This window comes from Takifugu rubripes, chromosome 2 (genome assembly GCF_901000725.2).
Source record: "Takifugu rubripes chromosome 2, fTakRub1.2, whole genome shotgun sequence".
NCBI classification, from domain to species: Eukaryota; Metazoa; Chordata; class Actinopteri; order Tetraodontiformes; family Tetraodontidae; genus Takifugu; species Takifugu rubripes.
In genome coordinates, this window is record NC_042286.1 from 4,091,345 (window position 1) to 4,107,515 (window position 16,171).

General features: G+C 45.2%; 2 protein-coding genes across 5 annotated transcripts; both read left to right on the forward strand.

The window, feature by feature from the left end:
* Positions 1-127: 127 nt before the first annotated feature.
* Positions 128-11,044, forward strand: tulp4b (TUB like protein 4b). Of its 2 annotated transcripts, none has more exons than XM_029829113.1 (16): positions 128-520; positions 1,321-1,436; positions 2,321-2,590; positions 2,830-2,958; positions 3,050-3,211; positions 3,342-3,522; positions 3,626-3,733; positions 3,822-3,988; positions 4,089-4,313; positions 4,412-4,646; positions 5,020-5,143; positions 5,361-5,505; positions 5,600-5,693; positions 5,763-5,906; positions 6,001-9,329; positions 9,406-11,044. In XM_029829113.1, the coding sequence occupies exons 2-16, from the start codon at positions 1,419-1,421 to the stop codon at positions 9,520-9,522; spliced, it is 5,448 nt and encodes a 1,815-aa protein (XP_029684973.1). In that variant the 5' UTR covers positions 128-520; positions 1,321-1,418; the 3' UTR covers positions 9,523-11,044. The 2 variants fall into 2 exon arrangements, with proteins under 2 accessions (XP_029684973.1, XP_029684976.1); XM_029829116.1 differs by lacking the exon at positions 128-520 and adding an exon at positions 618-1,196.
* A 200-nt stretch (positions 11,045-11,244) lies between these two features.
* LOC101063407 (MFS-type transporter SLC18B1-like) lies at positions 11,245-16,023 on the forward strand. Of its 3 annotated transcripts, none has more exons than XM_029829860.1 (15): positions 11,258-11,316; positions 11,439-11,487; positions 11,621-11,760; positions 12,570-12,665; positions 12,748-12,821; positions 12,923-13,070; positions 13,214-13,370; positions 13,462-13,598; positions 13,677-13,778; positions 13,857-13,948; positions 14,090-14,185; positions 14,275-14,349; positions 14,438-14,531; positions 15,181-15,230; positions 15,352-16,023. In XM_029829860.1, the coding sequence occupies exons 2-15, from the start codon at positions 11,457-11,459 to the stop codon at positions 15,422-15,424; spliced, it is 1,365 nt and encodes a 454-aa protein (XP_029685720.1). In that variant the 5' UTR covers positions 11,258-11,316; positions 11,439-11,456; the 3' UTR covers positions 15,425-16,023. The 3 variants fall into 3 exon arrangements, with proteins under 3 accessions (XP_029685710.1, XP_029685720.1, XP_029685716.1); XM_029829856.1 differs by having other exon boundaries at positions 11,281-11,316; positions 11,427-11,487; XM_029829850.1 differs by having other exon boundaries at positions 11,245-11,487.
* The last annotated feature ends 148 nt before the right edge of the window (positions 16,024-16,171 follow it).

A 16,171-nucleotide genomic window follows, 5' to 3' on the forward strand; every position in this document is an offset into this window, starting at 1 on the left:
GCAAAACTGAAGCCAAGTTAATACAATTAAACGAAGAGAAAAAAAAAAGTCAGAGTCTACTGGATCTTAACTGGATTATATGTTGCACAGTTAATGATAATCAAACGGGGAGACAGGACAGTGAGACACAATCACTGTTAGAAATATCAATTCCACTTGCTGTGCAAAGATAGGGTGCGTCCGGCAGGTTGCCATTACGACAGAAACCCTTATCTGAGATGTAATAAAAATTGTTGAGGACATTTTCAGATTCTTTGGCGGAACGATGCATTTCCTTTCCAGACAGGCAAAGCTCTGGCACGACTGGTTATTTTCAGGCTCCCGAGAAACGCCGTGACCCTCGCTATGTCTACAATTAAAGTTCGGGGACCATTTTACGGGCTACCTACCTCATGGCAACCCGTTTTAAAGCCACAACCCTGAAGTGCTGCCGCTGGAAAGCGCCTGGCAACAAGAGCCGACTGTGCGCCAACTGCTTTTTCCCCCTCCTCAATTAATGCCGTGACATTAGCCCTGTCAGGTAAGTGCAATTGAATTACAGGATTTTTATCACGTTAACTCCTGGATGAAAACACTTGTGTGTGTTCCACCGCGTCTGCCTGGTCTCGGCAGAGGTGCTCAGCTGGCTGCTGCATGCGGTCACGCAGGCTTCAGGACGGCTGTGAATGAGAAGGCAACTGATAAAACGTGTGTTTTGACTAAAGGATCTTCATAGAAGAGATGATGTGCGTTCAGCTTTTGTTCAATGATTTTTTTCCTTCAGAGCAGAAGGCACACTGTCTCGCTGCCGTTCCACTGATTTTTATTGCAGTTTTATCCATGTTGTCTGCAGTAGAATAGGTGTGTTTTTTTCTTACACACGTGTAAATCAGAATGCAGTTTATTGCCAGGCTGCTTGTGTGTTTGACGTCAAAAGGGGAGAGCGGTCAGCATCAGTACCCATGGAGACAGTCTGTGCGCGCTGATCTCCAGCGCGGTGTTGCATAGAGACCGAAAAACTGAAATCTAAGGTTGATGCACTGAATGACAACGCGGTTATTTTAAGCAAGAGCCTCCTCTTCCTCCCCCTCCACCACCTCCTCCTCTTCGTCTCTACCTCTCCAGCTTGCACAACTAACCGAACAACTATGTTTTTATTCGCCGTTTTGCCTTCTTCGTCGCACAGGGACTGCAGAGCTGTCCAGAGAAGACGTGAGGTGCACGACTACTGTCACCAAGCCTCACATTTCATGGGAACCTCGGGGGTGCAGAGCTGCTTGTTTGAAGTGAATGAAGAGCTGGACATTATCTGATTGTAGAATGCGTTTTACCTCCCCTTAGATTTCATTGGAATTGTGAAGAACAGAGCAGCCGTTACCATTCAGTGATTCATCTGATTGAAAATATGGACACCTACATTGGAAGATTTTTGACTCAACATGTCCAGGAACTATGAGGTATGTCATATTTTATTAAAAAAAAAAAAAGGCAAAAAACAAACAGACAGAGAATTTAATTCCATATGTTCATTAATATTCATATCATGACATCAAGTGATGATAAATTGTCAGACAAAGAAATGTCAAGTTATGATACTGTATTGTAATGAGACCATTGTGATGAGATCTTTGAAGACCAACCGTCTAGTTGTTAATAGTTCAAAAATCATGATGAAATGAAGGCAAACTTAGAAGATAGAGGATGTGTGAAGAGTGCATTTTTGTTAAATCAATGGCTAGAATTCAAACCCCCCCCCCCCCCCCCCCCCCACACACACACACACACACACACACACACAAAAGCTTTGGATAAAGCGTTAAATATTTGTAATATTTTTCGATGTGTTTTGTGGCTGTTGATTTTTATCAGCAAATGTATTTTGTAGGCAGGATTGTCTGTGATGAAAATTGTAAATAGCATCAAACCACACATAAAAAATGCCGCAAACCTTCTGTTGAGGGTCTAAAATAGATTATAATACCTCAACAAGGCTTTCAAGTTTCATTTGTGATTGTCTACAAATAAAAATGACAGACGGTGCGGATGATGTCATATGGAGCTGCTCCCCAGACAGTGAATAATAGAATAACAGCTAGAAGAACACTTTGAAACGCAGCCATGGTGATTTTACTGATATAAGGGCACATTTAATGATTCACGGTGGCAGCTTATTAAAGGGAAGCTCAATTTGGTTCAATTGTTACTGGTTTATGGCTAAATATTGATGGTTCTGCTCTGCACGGCAGTTGAACACACACTGATTGCTGATTTTGTAATTTGTAAGTATCCTGAAAGTAGCCTTTCAGCTTTGACTCCTCCGTTCCTTTGCTTTACCTGGCAGCCTGGGCACTCAGTAGGGATGTTGGCTGCCGTGGAACATGGTCCCATCCTCTGCAGTGACTCCAACATCCTCTGCCTTTCATGGAAAGGCCGGGTCCCCAAAAGCGAAAAGGACAAGCCTGTGTGCCGGAGACGGTACTACGAGGAGGGCTGGCTCGCCACAGGGAACGGGAGAGGAGTCGTTGGAGTGACGTTTACATCGAGTCACTGCAGGAGGGACAGAACTACGCCTCAGAGAATCAATTTCAACCTGCGGGGACATAACAGCGAGGTCAGGCTCTGTGGTTGTCACCTTCTATTTTTTTGATTTTGATCATTTTATTCTTATTAACATCTCAGGACAATGATACATATTTATATACCAATGTTTACAGCCTTCAAATGAAATGAGATGAGGTTTCGATGACGGGAGAGGGAAATAGCAAAATGACCAGATAACCACTATTTAATTGACTTACAGCTCTTTCTAGGTCTGTGTTATAAAGCAGTCATTTTTGGGGACCTTTGTAGGTTGTCTTGGTGCGCTGGAATGAACCCTTCCAGAAGCTGGCCACCTGTGATATGGAAGGAGGCATTTTTGTGTGGATCCAGTATGAAGGAAGGTGGTCTGTAGAGCTGGTGAACGACAGAGGAGCTCAGGTGCTCAGTTTGGTTTCTTGCTAGCACTGACATGAACACGTGAAGGTTCAGCTAATATGCAATGACATTTGTTGTTGCTTCCTTCCCCCAGGTGAGTGACTTCACTTGGTCACACGATGGCACTCAAGCGCTCATCGCATACAGGGACGGCTTTGTGCTAGTCGGCTCTGTCAGTGGACAGAGACACTGGTCCTCTGAGATCAACCTGGAGAGTCAAATCACGTGTGGCATCTGGACACCTGATGATCAGCAGGTAAATCCTAGCTGCTGTGTACTCTAAATTCTCCTGATTGACCTTTTTGACCTTTATGACGTGTGTTTTTATTCTGGAGTGTTGCTATTATTCTGCCTGCTGAAAAGTGATGTGAAATGCTCCCCTTCAGGTCTTGTTCGGTACAGCGGATGGTCAGGTGATAGTGATGGACTGTCATGGACGAATGCTGGCCCACGTCCTGCTGCACGAGTCTGACGGGATTGTGAGTATGTCTTGGAATTGCCCTGATTTCCTGGTGGAGGACAGCACAGAGAGCGACACTGACTCTGATGACAGCGTCCTGCCTCTAGGTAGAAAATCAACTCTCCAAAATTGCAATATTTAGCAATACTCTTTTACCTTCTCCCGACAGCTGTGGAAAGTAAATATATGTTCTTTTCTTTGTTGTTTAAGTGCACAGAGTCAAGCCTTTGTTGACAGTCACCTTTCTATCCGGAGATATCAGCTTGATGAACAACTATGATGATCTCTCTCCTGCTGTTATTCGCTCGGGGCTGAAAGGTGAAAATACCCATTTGTCCCCTGAACAACATATTTGTGTTGGTATCGATCACATGATCAATACCTTAAATACCGCTTTGCTCCTCAGATGTCGAGGCCCAGTGGTGCTCCCAAGGAGACCTGTTGGCTGTGGCCGGCATGGAGAGGCACGGGCTTCCCTCTGAGGCCACCTGCACGTCTATCATGAGGAACGCCCTGGTTAAGTTCTATAATGTCCAAGGAGAACACATCTACACTTTGGAGACACCGGCACAGGTTACCTAGATATAAATCAGAATCGGGGACAGTTATTTTACATAATCAACCAAATCCTCTGTCGCCAATGGCTGCTTAATGTCGACTGGTTCTTTTCCAGAGACCCATCACCACCATTTGTTGGGGTCACAGAGACTCTCGTCTGTTCCTCGCTTGCGGACCGGCTCTGTATGTGGTGCGCGTGGAACACAGGGTGGCCAGCCTCCAGCTTCTGTGCCAGCAGGGCATCGCCAGTGCCCTGCGTGAGGAGAAGGACGTGGGGAAACTGAACATGCCTTCACTGCTCTGCTCTTATGTCACCAGTGCATTCATACCCACCATCAAGGTGAAAAGACAGCGAGTAACTGCTGTGTGCCGCTGCATTTCCTGGTTTTCTTTTGAGAGTGCAGCAAGACTGCAGCCCTTTTCCTGTCTTTGTTCTAGCCCCCAATCCCTGACCCCAACAACATCCGCGACTTTGTCAGCTATCCCACAGCTGGGAATGAGAGGCTGCACTGCACCATGAAGCGAGGTGAAGACAGCCCGGAGGCTGGTGGCCCCTGCTACACCCTTTACCTAGAATACTTGGGGGGGCTGGTGCCTATTCTTAAAGGACGACGCATCAGTAAACTCCGGCCTGAGTTTGTCATCATGGATCCCAAGACAGACAGCAAAACAGGTGGATTTTATATTAATATGCATAAACAACGGTGGATGAAAGAGGAAAATACTGCTAAGAAAAAATGGAAACATTAAGTTTCTATCACACAGGTTTCCCCCTTTAAATATAAACTGTATATAGTAATTTACTCCACAAAAACAAAAACAGCTATTATTTTACTACATTTAATACTAATTCAAAGGTATTTTTCCCTTATCCTTTTTTGGATTGCATGCAGATTGCCCCTCAGTAAGAACGTGATACAGTGTGGGGGGATGACTCTGCTCTGATGTAACATAGTCTTGGGCTCAGCACAGGATCACGCGACCGTGTCACAAGGCAAGGTCGCGTGATCCTGTGTTACAAAAACTCAACAATGTTTTTTTTCCAGATGAGGTGTGCGTGAACCCCATGATCTCCTACACTGACAGCTGTAACTGCTCCGACTCCAGTGACATTGAGTTGAATGATGAGTGGGTTGGAAAGAAATCGCCGAAGTTATCCCGAGGAAGCAGGTCATGCAAAGTCCTCATGGGTGGGGAGGGGGCTCTCAATTCAACAGTCATTAGAGGTTCTCATTGTTTGAGGCCAAAGTTGAAGTTTCCACCAAAACATAACAATAAAACCTGGAGAACTTCCTCAGTTTGTGTCAAACAATGTTCAAAGTTCAATGAGTGTTCTATGGAGAGAGAGTAAACAGTCTGAATTGGTTACCTTTACTTTGTGTTAAAGGATGAACATGGAGTTGAGAAAATCTCCCAAGCTTTCACGTGCCAATCAGGAAGGTCAACGCTCTCCACGGTTGCCTACAAAGAAGCCTCCAGTTAGGTCTCCCAGTCTGACACGTCGAGAGTTTTCAATGGATGGCATCACAGAGGTATGAATCTGCATTATCTGCTAACACACCTGCATTATTGTTATATAATCCATAATATTTACTGTAGTAAGCTTTCAATTTCTCTTCTTTAAAGCACAACTACCTGGCTCAAGTTACGTCCAACATCTGGGGGACAAAATTCAAAATTGTTGGACTTGCCTCTTTTCTCCCCACCAATCTCGGTGCAGGTGGGTTTCACAGGTCCCGCCTGCACGCGGTGTTAAAAACATTCACCATACCGTTTCGTTGCATTTCAGTTATCTACAAGACAAGTTTGCTTCATCTGCAACCGAGGCAGATGACCATCTATCTTCCAGAGGTGCGAAAGATTTCTCATGACTTTATGAGTCTTCCCGTGTTCAACCCAAATGTATTCAGCGAAGACGAGGATGATCTACCAGGTAGCACCGGCCGAAGATGTCTAGAAATCTGTTTCCCTGCAGATCGTTGCATGTGTTCATAATGATTTACTCGATTTTCCTTTGTTTTCCAAAGTGATGGGGTCCTCTGGAGTGGCAGGAGACAACCCTTCTTGCACAGTCAACATTCCAATTGCTCCCATACACAGCCCCGCTCAAGCCATGTCTCCCACCCAGAGCATTGGCCTGGTACAATCTCTTCTGGCCAATCAGAATATTCAGCTTGATGTCCTGACCAACCCTACAGCCAACGCTGCAGCAGCCGCTGCGGCCGCAGCGGTCGTTTCCGTCCCTGTTAGCGATCACGGGCAGGATGCAGTTGCGACGCCATACCCAGTACCGAGTAGATATTCAAGCCCTGGTCAGGCCATCTTCAGTGGGTTGGAGATGAGTCCTCTTCTTCCTGGTACTCTTCCTCCTCCGCCTCCGCCCCACCATCCCCCGCCACAGCCTCACTCGCAGCGTTCTCATTCCCAGCAGTCTCGCCAACTGCAGCCCAAACAGTCACAACAAATGCAAATGCAGCAACAGCAGCAGAAAATAAGTCATCACCAACAACAACAGCAGCAGCAGCACCAACAGTTTCTGCAGCAACACCACAACCAGGCCCTCTCACAGCAGTCACAGCAGCAACAGCAATTACAACAGCTACAGCAGCTGCACCACCCACAGGCACTCCATCAGCAACAGCCCCAGCATCAACAACACCAGGTCCAGCAACACCAACAGATGCAGCAGAATCAGCCGCAGGCCCCGCCGCAACAATTCCAACACCAACAGCACATCCAGCAGCAGCAGCAACAGATGCAGCTGCAGCACGAGCAGTTGCAGCAGCAGCAGCAGCAGATGCAGCAGCAGCAGCAGCAGATCCGGCAGCAGATCCAGGAGATGAGGCATCAGCAGCAGCAGCTCCAGCAGCAGCACCAGCAGATCCAGCAGCAGCATCAGCAGATGCAGAGGCAACACCAACAAATGCAGCAGCAGCTAAAGATGCAGATGTCGCTGCCCCCACCTCCAACTGGCTATCCAACTATTTCGTTACAACAGATTCACCTTCTGCCCCAGATGGGTCCACCTACTGAACCTGGGCTGAACAGGGGGGAGCATGCACACACCCTGAAGCCGAATATGCCGCGGTCTTTACCCCCCTTCACCGACATGGAGGGGTCTGTGGAGATCCAGATGAGGAAGATGAACCCTCCTCCTCCGTACCCAGGCACTGTCTCAGCAGCAGTTACAGCTGCAGCTACGCCTCAAACGCTTGTCACAAACTGTGACAGCCCAAGTGTCCTAGCTCCAGACCCCTGTCTCAAGAAAGATGAATTTTTGCTCCATCCAGTCACTTTACAGTACCCAACACCTTTAGGTTACGAAAGGATCACAACCTTTGACAGTAGTGGAAATGTGGAGGAGGTTTGTCGGCCCCGGAGGCGCCTCATTCGCAATCAGAATGCGTACGCTGTCCGTGGCTCAGCCACACTCAAAGTAACGTCCTCTGAGAGTAAAAAAATTCAGCTTCCCTACAGCTCAGCAACGCTGAGTCGTCTCTCCGTGCCACGCTACTCGATACCAAGTGGAGACCCTCCACCTTACCCTGATCCAGCCAATCAAGTGAGTGCTACGCTTCCTCCTCCCCAGAGGATTGACAGCGGTCTAATTCATGCCACTCTGCATCGTGAGCGGAGGGACGTTGCACTCAAAGTACCACAGATGATGGAGAGCTCAAGAACCCTCCCCTCCAAGGCTAAAATCAACAGTGCATTTGCAATGAGCTACCAGCAGAGGGTGCCCACCGCTTTATACACGTGCACCCAATGCAGCAGCAACAGCAGCAGCACCAGTGTCAGCGTCACTGGTGGTGGAACTACAAGTAGCGGAATAGCAGGTGGAACCGTGGTGAGGCAGGACTTCCCCCCAGGGAAAGGAGCTCACCACAGTACCATTATTGTGCACTCTAAGGGTGCCTCACCAATGGCCTCTCAGTCATCTTACAATCTGCTCAGTGCTGTCGATAATAGCAGAGACAGGACAGTGTACGTTAACTCTGCTTTCACCGAGGATGAAACGTTAAATCAACAGTGTCACCTCGAAAAATCTGTACGTCAGCTGACTCTTGGTGATGTCAGCCTCGCCGTTAAACATCCCCCACCTTACCAATGGGACACCTCCAGCTCAGAGGACTTTTGGCTCACCCCAGAGCAAACAATGTTAGCGCCTCCAACAGGTCCCCATAAACCACCTCCTCTCATCATCAGTCAAGCCCAGCACTTGGACATGACTCGACTGCCATTCGTCCTCACGGCTAAATCTCCAAACAATCCGAGCACAAGCACCCTTGCTTTCCCGTCTGGTTACCAGATATCACTGTCACCTTTTCCTCCGGGTGTGGGTCACAGTGGTCCTTCTCTTCAGACCTTGCAGAACCCTTCAGCCCAGTGCTCTCCAAACGAAGTAGTTGCCTCAGTCCCCTACGCCCAGCAAGACCCTAACTTGGTCTTGCCCCCGGGCTATCCTCCAAATCTTGCTAAACTTGCATGTTGCCCTCTCCCCCCGATGTACCCAGGGGCCAGCTCATGTGCAGGGCTTCAGCTGCACCCTGTTAGCCTTCACCCCTGGAACCCCTATCCCTGCCCACCTCCTATGCAAGACCCGCCAGCACCCCCCCTCCCCACCAAAACTCACCAGATTTTAGAGAAGCCGATTCTGTCTCCCCCTCCACCCACTGGGCCACCTCCACCTCCCCCTCTCCCCCCTCCTCCCCCACCTACCGAGCTACCTCCATCCAAAAGCACCACGGAAGAGCTGGCCGATTCCGCCAACAATTTTCTGGAGCCGCCTTCCCTGAATGAAAGCCCTGTGCCACAGGAGTCAGAGCGCTTCGGCAAGAAGAGTCGTAAGAGGTTGGACAGCAGAGCCGAGGAGGCCAACATGTCTTCTGTCTCTGAGGGCAAACCAAGAAAGGAAGGTCGAGCACTCTCTGACTTTAACAGCCTCATTTCCAGCCCAAGGCTCGGCAGCAGAGAGAAGAAGAAGCCCAAGGGACAAAGAGAGCAATTAAATAAGACCAAGAAGATGAGCCGGACCGCAAATGAATTCCAGGACAGCTCTGAGAGCGAGCCGGAGCTCTTCATCAGTGGCGATGAGCTGATGAACCAGAACCAGAGTAGCAAGAAGAGCTGGAAGAACAAACGCAGCATGCGTATGGCAAGTGAGCTGGAGGAGATAAAGTGCCGCAAAGCCAATGAAAGAGAAGACCGCAGCCTGGGAAGCCAGGGATTCGTCTATGTCATGGCCAATAAACAGCCCCTGTGGAATGAAGCCACCCAGGTGTATCAGCTGGATTTTGGAGGACGGGTCACCCAAGAATCGGCAAAGAACTTTCAGATTGAGCTGGACGGTCGACAGGTAATGACAAATCTGTCCAATATAAGCTGAAGTAGTGTGTTCTTTTCTGAGATCTCTTCCTCTTTTTTACATTTAGGTGATGCAGTTTGGTCGGATTGATGGAAACGCGTACATTCTGGATTTCCAGTATCCTTTCTCCGCAGTGCAGGCGTTTGCTGTTGCCTTAGCCAATGTGACTCAACGGCTGAAGTGAGCGGAGTCTTCTGGATCCCCTGTGTATTTATTTTTAAAAAGGCCACATTGAGAAGAACTGTGGGTGAAATCCTGTAATGGTTCTCCTAAAGAAAATAATAATGTTGTGCACATGTAGATACAACAGATTATTGATGGCAGAGTTTGGTGACATTTCTAACTCATCTGTTGAATGTACGTTAAGATTGTTTATCACACCACACAAATGCAGTTTATTGAATTGAAAAGTCATCAGCACTCCTGGGATACTAATAATACTGTCAGTGATGGATCAAGTGTCATATGTGCCAAAGACTAAATGCCGTATTACACGTGTTTCAAATCAATATTTTTTCATGACATAAATTATAAATAAGGTTCATGATTATAGGTCTTCTTCTCTTGATATATAGACAAACTGTCATTCATCATTTATACCACAATCTTGGTAGTGTTTTAATTTTATTTTTTAGGTCCTTTCTGCATTATGCTTTACTATACATACATTCCTAAAATTGTAGAAGGAATATGTTTATTTGTCCATTAATAAGTTGAGTGCACTAAAACATAGTTTGTACATTTTTTTACTCAAAATACTTCTATGAAGTGTTGCAATGAACATAGTTCAACATATTATTTTGACCAATATTCCACAAACCATTAACCAGTCAGAGCCTGTGGTCGGACTGTGTATATTATATTTTTCAAGCATACACTTTGCACATCATTTTGAAATTCTTTGCTTCAATTTGAAATTGCCAACAACGGAAAAAAACACCTTGATTTGAATTAATTAACTGGGGAAGATAGTAAAAAGACTCATCAATCAAAAACTCATTTGTGTTGTTTGTAGTGGGTGTTTATGATGCTTCTTCATCAGTAATTTGCCTTGTTGGAATTCAGTGCTGCTTTAAATAGATAAAGTTTATGTGCAATAATGCTACTAGATACAGTAGAACAGATGTATTTGCAAAAACATTAAAGCTTTGGACATGGTGTGATCCTTTATTATAATATATGTTAAAAATGTGCTTAAATCTTATTAATTTCAATACTTTGCACTTTATGCTGTTATGCAGTTTTGTGAAGTCTCAGTTGCTAAAAAGAGAAAAAGGACTTTCAAAGTTTTGAAACATCACATTTATGCATTGCTAAGATTAAATGTCAGAAAGGAAGAAAATCATGTAGCGTCGGTGCTAATGTATAAAGAAAAACTGTCAAAATATCACCTGACATTGCAACATTAATTCAAAATGTATTTTTAAAAAAAAATCTGTTAATTTCACAGTTCAAAAGAGTTCACGGAATGCAGCTTTTAAGGATGTGTATCAGTAATACTGCTTAATGAATATTTGTTTCCCTGTTTTTGTCTTTGGTTTTTTTCTGTGAAACAGCAAAATATTTATGGCCATAGATTTAAAAGGGCACACATGCTGGCCAAAACCCATTAAAATAAATTGTTTAAATGCTTTTGTGTCATTCTGAGTTTGGCTCTTTTACTCAGTGCCTCATTCATTTATTTTCGAGTTGAAAAGTAATAAATTCAAGGAAGCACATTAAATTATTTGTGATGAGTTTACTGATCCGAGGGAAAAACGAGTTCCAAAAAGGTGAATTATTTTATTCCTGCAAAATAATTTGAAATTTAAAAAGGAGAACAAATTAAATTTAGTTCTGCCGAGCTGTCTCCTAAAGTTTAGCCGAATTGTGTTACACCGCTTCCTGCTATTTATTTTGAAAATCACCGGAAGTTGGACTTTATGCGCTGACGCCAATGAGCATGGAGGTAGAAGCGTTCGCACCCAGGAATTACCAGGTAGTTCTCCGAGGTTGACAGCGGTGTAAGGTCGTCGGACGGTCAGCCAGGAGTGGTATAATTCCTGAATTAATTGCGCGCTGCTAATATGTTTCCGTCTGGATTGATAGTCTTCTATTAAGAAACCGTGAAAACTGAAAATGGACCCTCACCCAGAGCTTCAGCCAACAGGTTGGTGACTTACTAAACTTCAGATTCTGCCGTTAGAGACACGTCTCGGTACTTTATGTCACGTTAAACTCGGACTTACAACCTCCCCCCAGAAACTCTCTTTTGTCACTTTTGTTTCCGTTTTTGATCGCAGAGAATGACGCACCAGGAGAGACTCCGGAGCCTCCGCAGAGGATGACGAAACGGCAGATTCTCACCCTAATATCGATCGCGTCCGTCAACTTCAGTTCGATGATCTGCTACTCGATATTGGGCCCGTTTTTCCCTAATGAGGTAGGCTCCAATAACCCGCCGAACTCACCTAATGGTTCAGGGGCTCGGATACCACGTGACCCACCACTTATAAATCTTTAATCACTGGCTCAACATGCTGGGAATTCCTTAGACTATGCTGGCACAAAAACACCTTTTTTTGGAGAGACAATGGCGTTACTCTTGCTGTATCTCACATGCACTCCTGTCTGACCTTTTGACCTTGAGTTGACTTGAAGAGGGTCCCTCACCATATGATTCAAGCACTTTTGTTTCTTCTTCGCAATGGAGGGAGCCAGAGAACATGCACTACTGCAGATAGGCACAAACAGATGATGTAGTCATGTGGACACTCCATTGTGTGTGACGGGGGTACTCTTGACATCGCCGTTATCACCCCCACTATCAGACTGTTTTCTTTGTGGGATCAATAATCACATGATAGCCACGAGGAAACCCACCCTCCAAGCCGCTGACATAACAAACTCATTGTGTATTGTTTATTAATTAGAAATCAAAGGTTGAGGCTCCGATCATTTAATAATTGATAGTTTAGTGTTTTTGGGGGGGCAGGTTTGTTGTGTCTGCCTGGAAGTTCTGTCTGGATTCAGGGAGGAAGTGAACTGTTCTGTGTAATGGATAAATGAGCTGTTTCACCTCTGAAGCATAACTCGACGAATAGCTTCATATTCGACAACGAGTTAGGCTTTGAGTTGTTTGGGGCCTTTTAAAAATGGAAGGAACCTAGAAGTAATCAGCAGCTTCTCCTGGAAGCATGAAACACACCTTTGGGGCCAAACACGACATCCCATTAACATACTTCTATACAGGCTGTGAAGAAAGGAGCGAGTCAGACCGTCATCGGCCTCATTTTCGGCTGCTACGCCATCTGCAACTTGCTTGGTGCATTGATTCTGGGAAAATATGTAAGTATACGATTCTCAATGGGGTCGTTAGCTTTAGCGTTAATTGCAGGCTGATGTTGGTTCTGTCTGTTGCTGCCGTCAGATAGTCCAGATCGGCGCGAAGTTCATGCTGGTGATGGGCCTTTTTGTGTCGTCCGTCTGCACCATTCTGTTCGGGTAAGCCAAAAACCCTCTACGTCTGCTTCAGTTGGCACCGCGTCCCAACGCCTGGTCAATGCACAGGTTGCTTATCGTGCTTGTTGGTCGACCGGCTGCAGATTGCTGAACCGGGTTCCAGCAGGGGCCGCCTTCATCAGCCTGTGCTTCATAGTGAGGTCTGTGGATGCTGTGGGTTTTGCTGCTGCTATGACCTCGTCTTTCGCCATGACAGCGAAAATATTCCCCAACAATGTGGCCACTGTTTTGGTGAGTCCAGACGAGCGTTGTGTGCTGGGAGGGTTGCTGGTCACGGGAGGGAGGGCTGCGTTATTGCTTTTTTGTCTGTCCCATTATTGTCCCATTACCTAAACACCAACTAATGAACTAATCTCCTCTTTCTCTCTCTTTAGGGTAGTTTAGAGATTTTCACAGGACTTGGTCTTATTATGGGGCCGCCAGTCGGAGGCTGGTTCTACCAGTCTTTTGGATACGAAGTCCCGTTTATGCTTCTGGGATGTTTCCTCTTGGTCATGGTTCCTTTCAATATATACGTCTTGCCGGTCATCGGTAATGGCTGAATATTTCATCTCTGGCTTGTTTATATTCACCTGTTTTGGCCGCCTCTTTACCGTCAGCTGTTCTGCTCTGCCCCGAGCAGAAGCCGAACCCTCGAAGGATTCCTTCTTACGACTCCTCATGAAGACGAAAATAGTTCTGCTCTGTTACGTGATATTCACGCTCAGTGCAGGTTTGGGCTATTTGGACGCCACGTTGTCCCTGTTTGCTATCGATACGGTAAAATTCCATCTTCTGAAGATCTCCTGACTGTTTTTGTTCCTCACGTGACCTTTGCCCCTCTTGGTCCTGGTGTAGTTCGGTCTCTCTCCTGGCTACGTGGGGCTCATCATGCTGGGTTTGTCCTTACCGTACTGTCTGGCCTCACCCCTGTTGGGCTACTTCACTGACAAATACCCGGTGAGCGTAGCAGCATATCTGGATCCTTCCTTCGTGTTGTTACCGCCGGCTGAACACTGTGTGTGTCGTGTCCTTCAGGTCACCAGGAGCTGGTTCATGGTGATAGGTGGAACCGCCACAGGGATTGGCTTCTGGTTTCTTGGTCCGGCACCTTTCTTTAACATTTCCAGGTGAATTTTACATGATTTGAATGTCTTTCAGTGGAAATGATTTACAAGCGTTGCCTGTTTTTAGAACCTCAAATCTTACTGGTTATAAAGACAAAAGGACTCTATAAAAATACTCATGTAACTTTTGTGTTTACCATGTAGTCATCTGTGGTTGCTGGTCCTCATGCTCGCTATAATTGGGTTTTCTCTGGGCATGACAGCAATCCCAACATTCCCTGAGATCATCACATGTGCATAGTGAGTGTTTTTACACCTTCTTGACTTTCCAGTCAAAAGGCGTAAAAGGCAAGGAGATGACCAACTTATTTTTTTTGCCTCCTTTGCAGTGACCTTGGATATGAGGAGGGATTAAGCACTCTTGGAATGGTGTCTGGACTCTTTGGGGCGTTTTGGTCCCTGGGGTAACCACTTACTAGCTTTAATAATAGTTTTAAAAAAAAGACACACACATTAAATTGACATTCAGGGTGTATCTGTTTGTTCTTGAAGGATGTTTTATGGACCAATAGTGGGGGGGCTTATCACACAAAACCTGAACTTCCAGTGGGCAGCTGTAGTCCAAGGAAGCTTGGCCTTTTTAGGGGTGAGTAGGCTTCTCTCCGTTCCATTACGGATATTCCAGGTTGTAGCTGATAGTCACTGTGTCAAAAAGTATATGGTGAAAGGTAATGTAATTTATTCATTCATATGAGAAAGGCAGTGGTCAAAGTACCGTAATTTCCGGACTATAAGCCGCTACTTTTTTCCTACACTTTAAACACTGTGGCTTGTTCTACGGTGCGGCTTATTTATGTAATTTTTCTATCGGCCGCTAGGGGCGCTCGAGCAGAAAAGGTAAGAGAGACAGGTGGAATATATGTGTCGAGGAAGACGCAAGTTTAGTGTAACTTCGCGCTTTGTGTATGAATTAGCATAAACAGACCCTCATCATGGAAAATGCAAGAAGAAATTTTACCGTTATGTTTTTTTAACCAGCCCTGTTAGTGCTACTGCCGTATTGCTGCTGTGTTACTGCTGCGTCACAGGCACTGTTTGAAAAGAAAAGCAAAGGTAGTGTAGCGTGTTGGGTGCGATTTTCTTTCTAAAATTAGATTATGCGGCTTTTAATCAGGTGAGCTCTGTAGTCCAGAAATTATGGTACAAAAGTAATCAACAGTTGGATAGAGATAATATGAGGGTTTACACATGCTTTATATGAGACTGATAGAGAAAACCATCTGAACTCTCCTCAGGCCTTTTTCCTAGCTGTGTGTTACTTCTATCAACAGCCGCAGGAACGAAGGTAAATTTACTTACCGGTAATAAAATACGTACATTTGGATATTAATGGAAAATGTATATATGAATCCTGCAACACAGGGCTGGGCAAAACACTGATTTATGGTTTGTGTTTTTTTTCCAAGTGATCGGCGAGCTACGGGTGACAGGCAGCCAGACGAAACAGACGAAACCACGGCTCTCCTGTCAGCAGGCTGAAGGCTGCAGCAGCGTCAGTCCTCCCAGCTTCCATATGTCCAAAAACACTCTCCTTTTTTCCTGCGTGTGGATTTGTTTGATTTTCTTTTCTTGTAAAGTTGCTTTATAAAACGTTGAGAGGATGTGCTGCCTAACAGCCTGAAAATCAAATCAGTGGTGATTTATTTTTATACGGTACATCACGTTTTATTATTTACTCAGGATGAATTTAATCATAATCTGGTGACATTTACATGTATTACTAAAGTGAATGTAAATTAATGTGAAACAGAGGTGTATGACCTTGTAATGCAGATATTTGTGACTTTTTAGTGCAATTAATATTTGTATACATTTTGTCACATTTTCTTTATAGACTTTCTTACTAATGCAAAAGAAAACATTAAATGTGTTTAAAAGGAGTACTTACATAATATGTATGTCAAATTCTGCATTTACAAACAGGTTTGTTATACCTATGTTGACAAATAACTCGATATAAATAAAGCAATGAACAGTAATAAAGCAGTAATTCCAACAATGAGTCTAGCAGGTGCATGGATATAGCAAGTGTATTTAAATGTTTTAGTCCATAATAAAATATGATACGTCACACACAATGGAGTGTCCACATGACTACATCATCTGTTTGTGCCTATCTGCAGTAGTGCATGTTCTCTGGCTCCCTCCATTGCGAAGAAGAAACAAAAGTGCTTGAATCATATGGTGAGGGACCCTCTTCAAGTCAACTCAAGGTCAAAAGGTCAG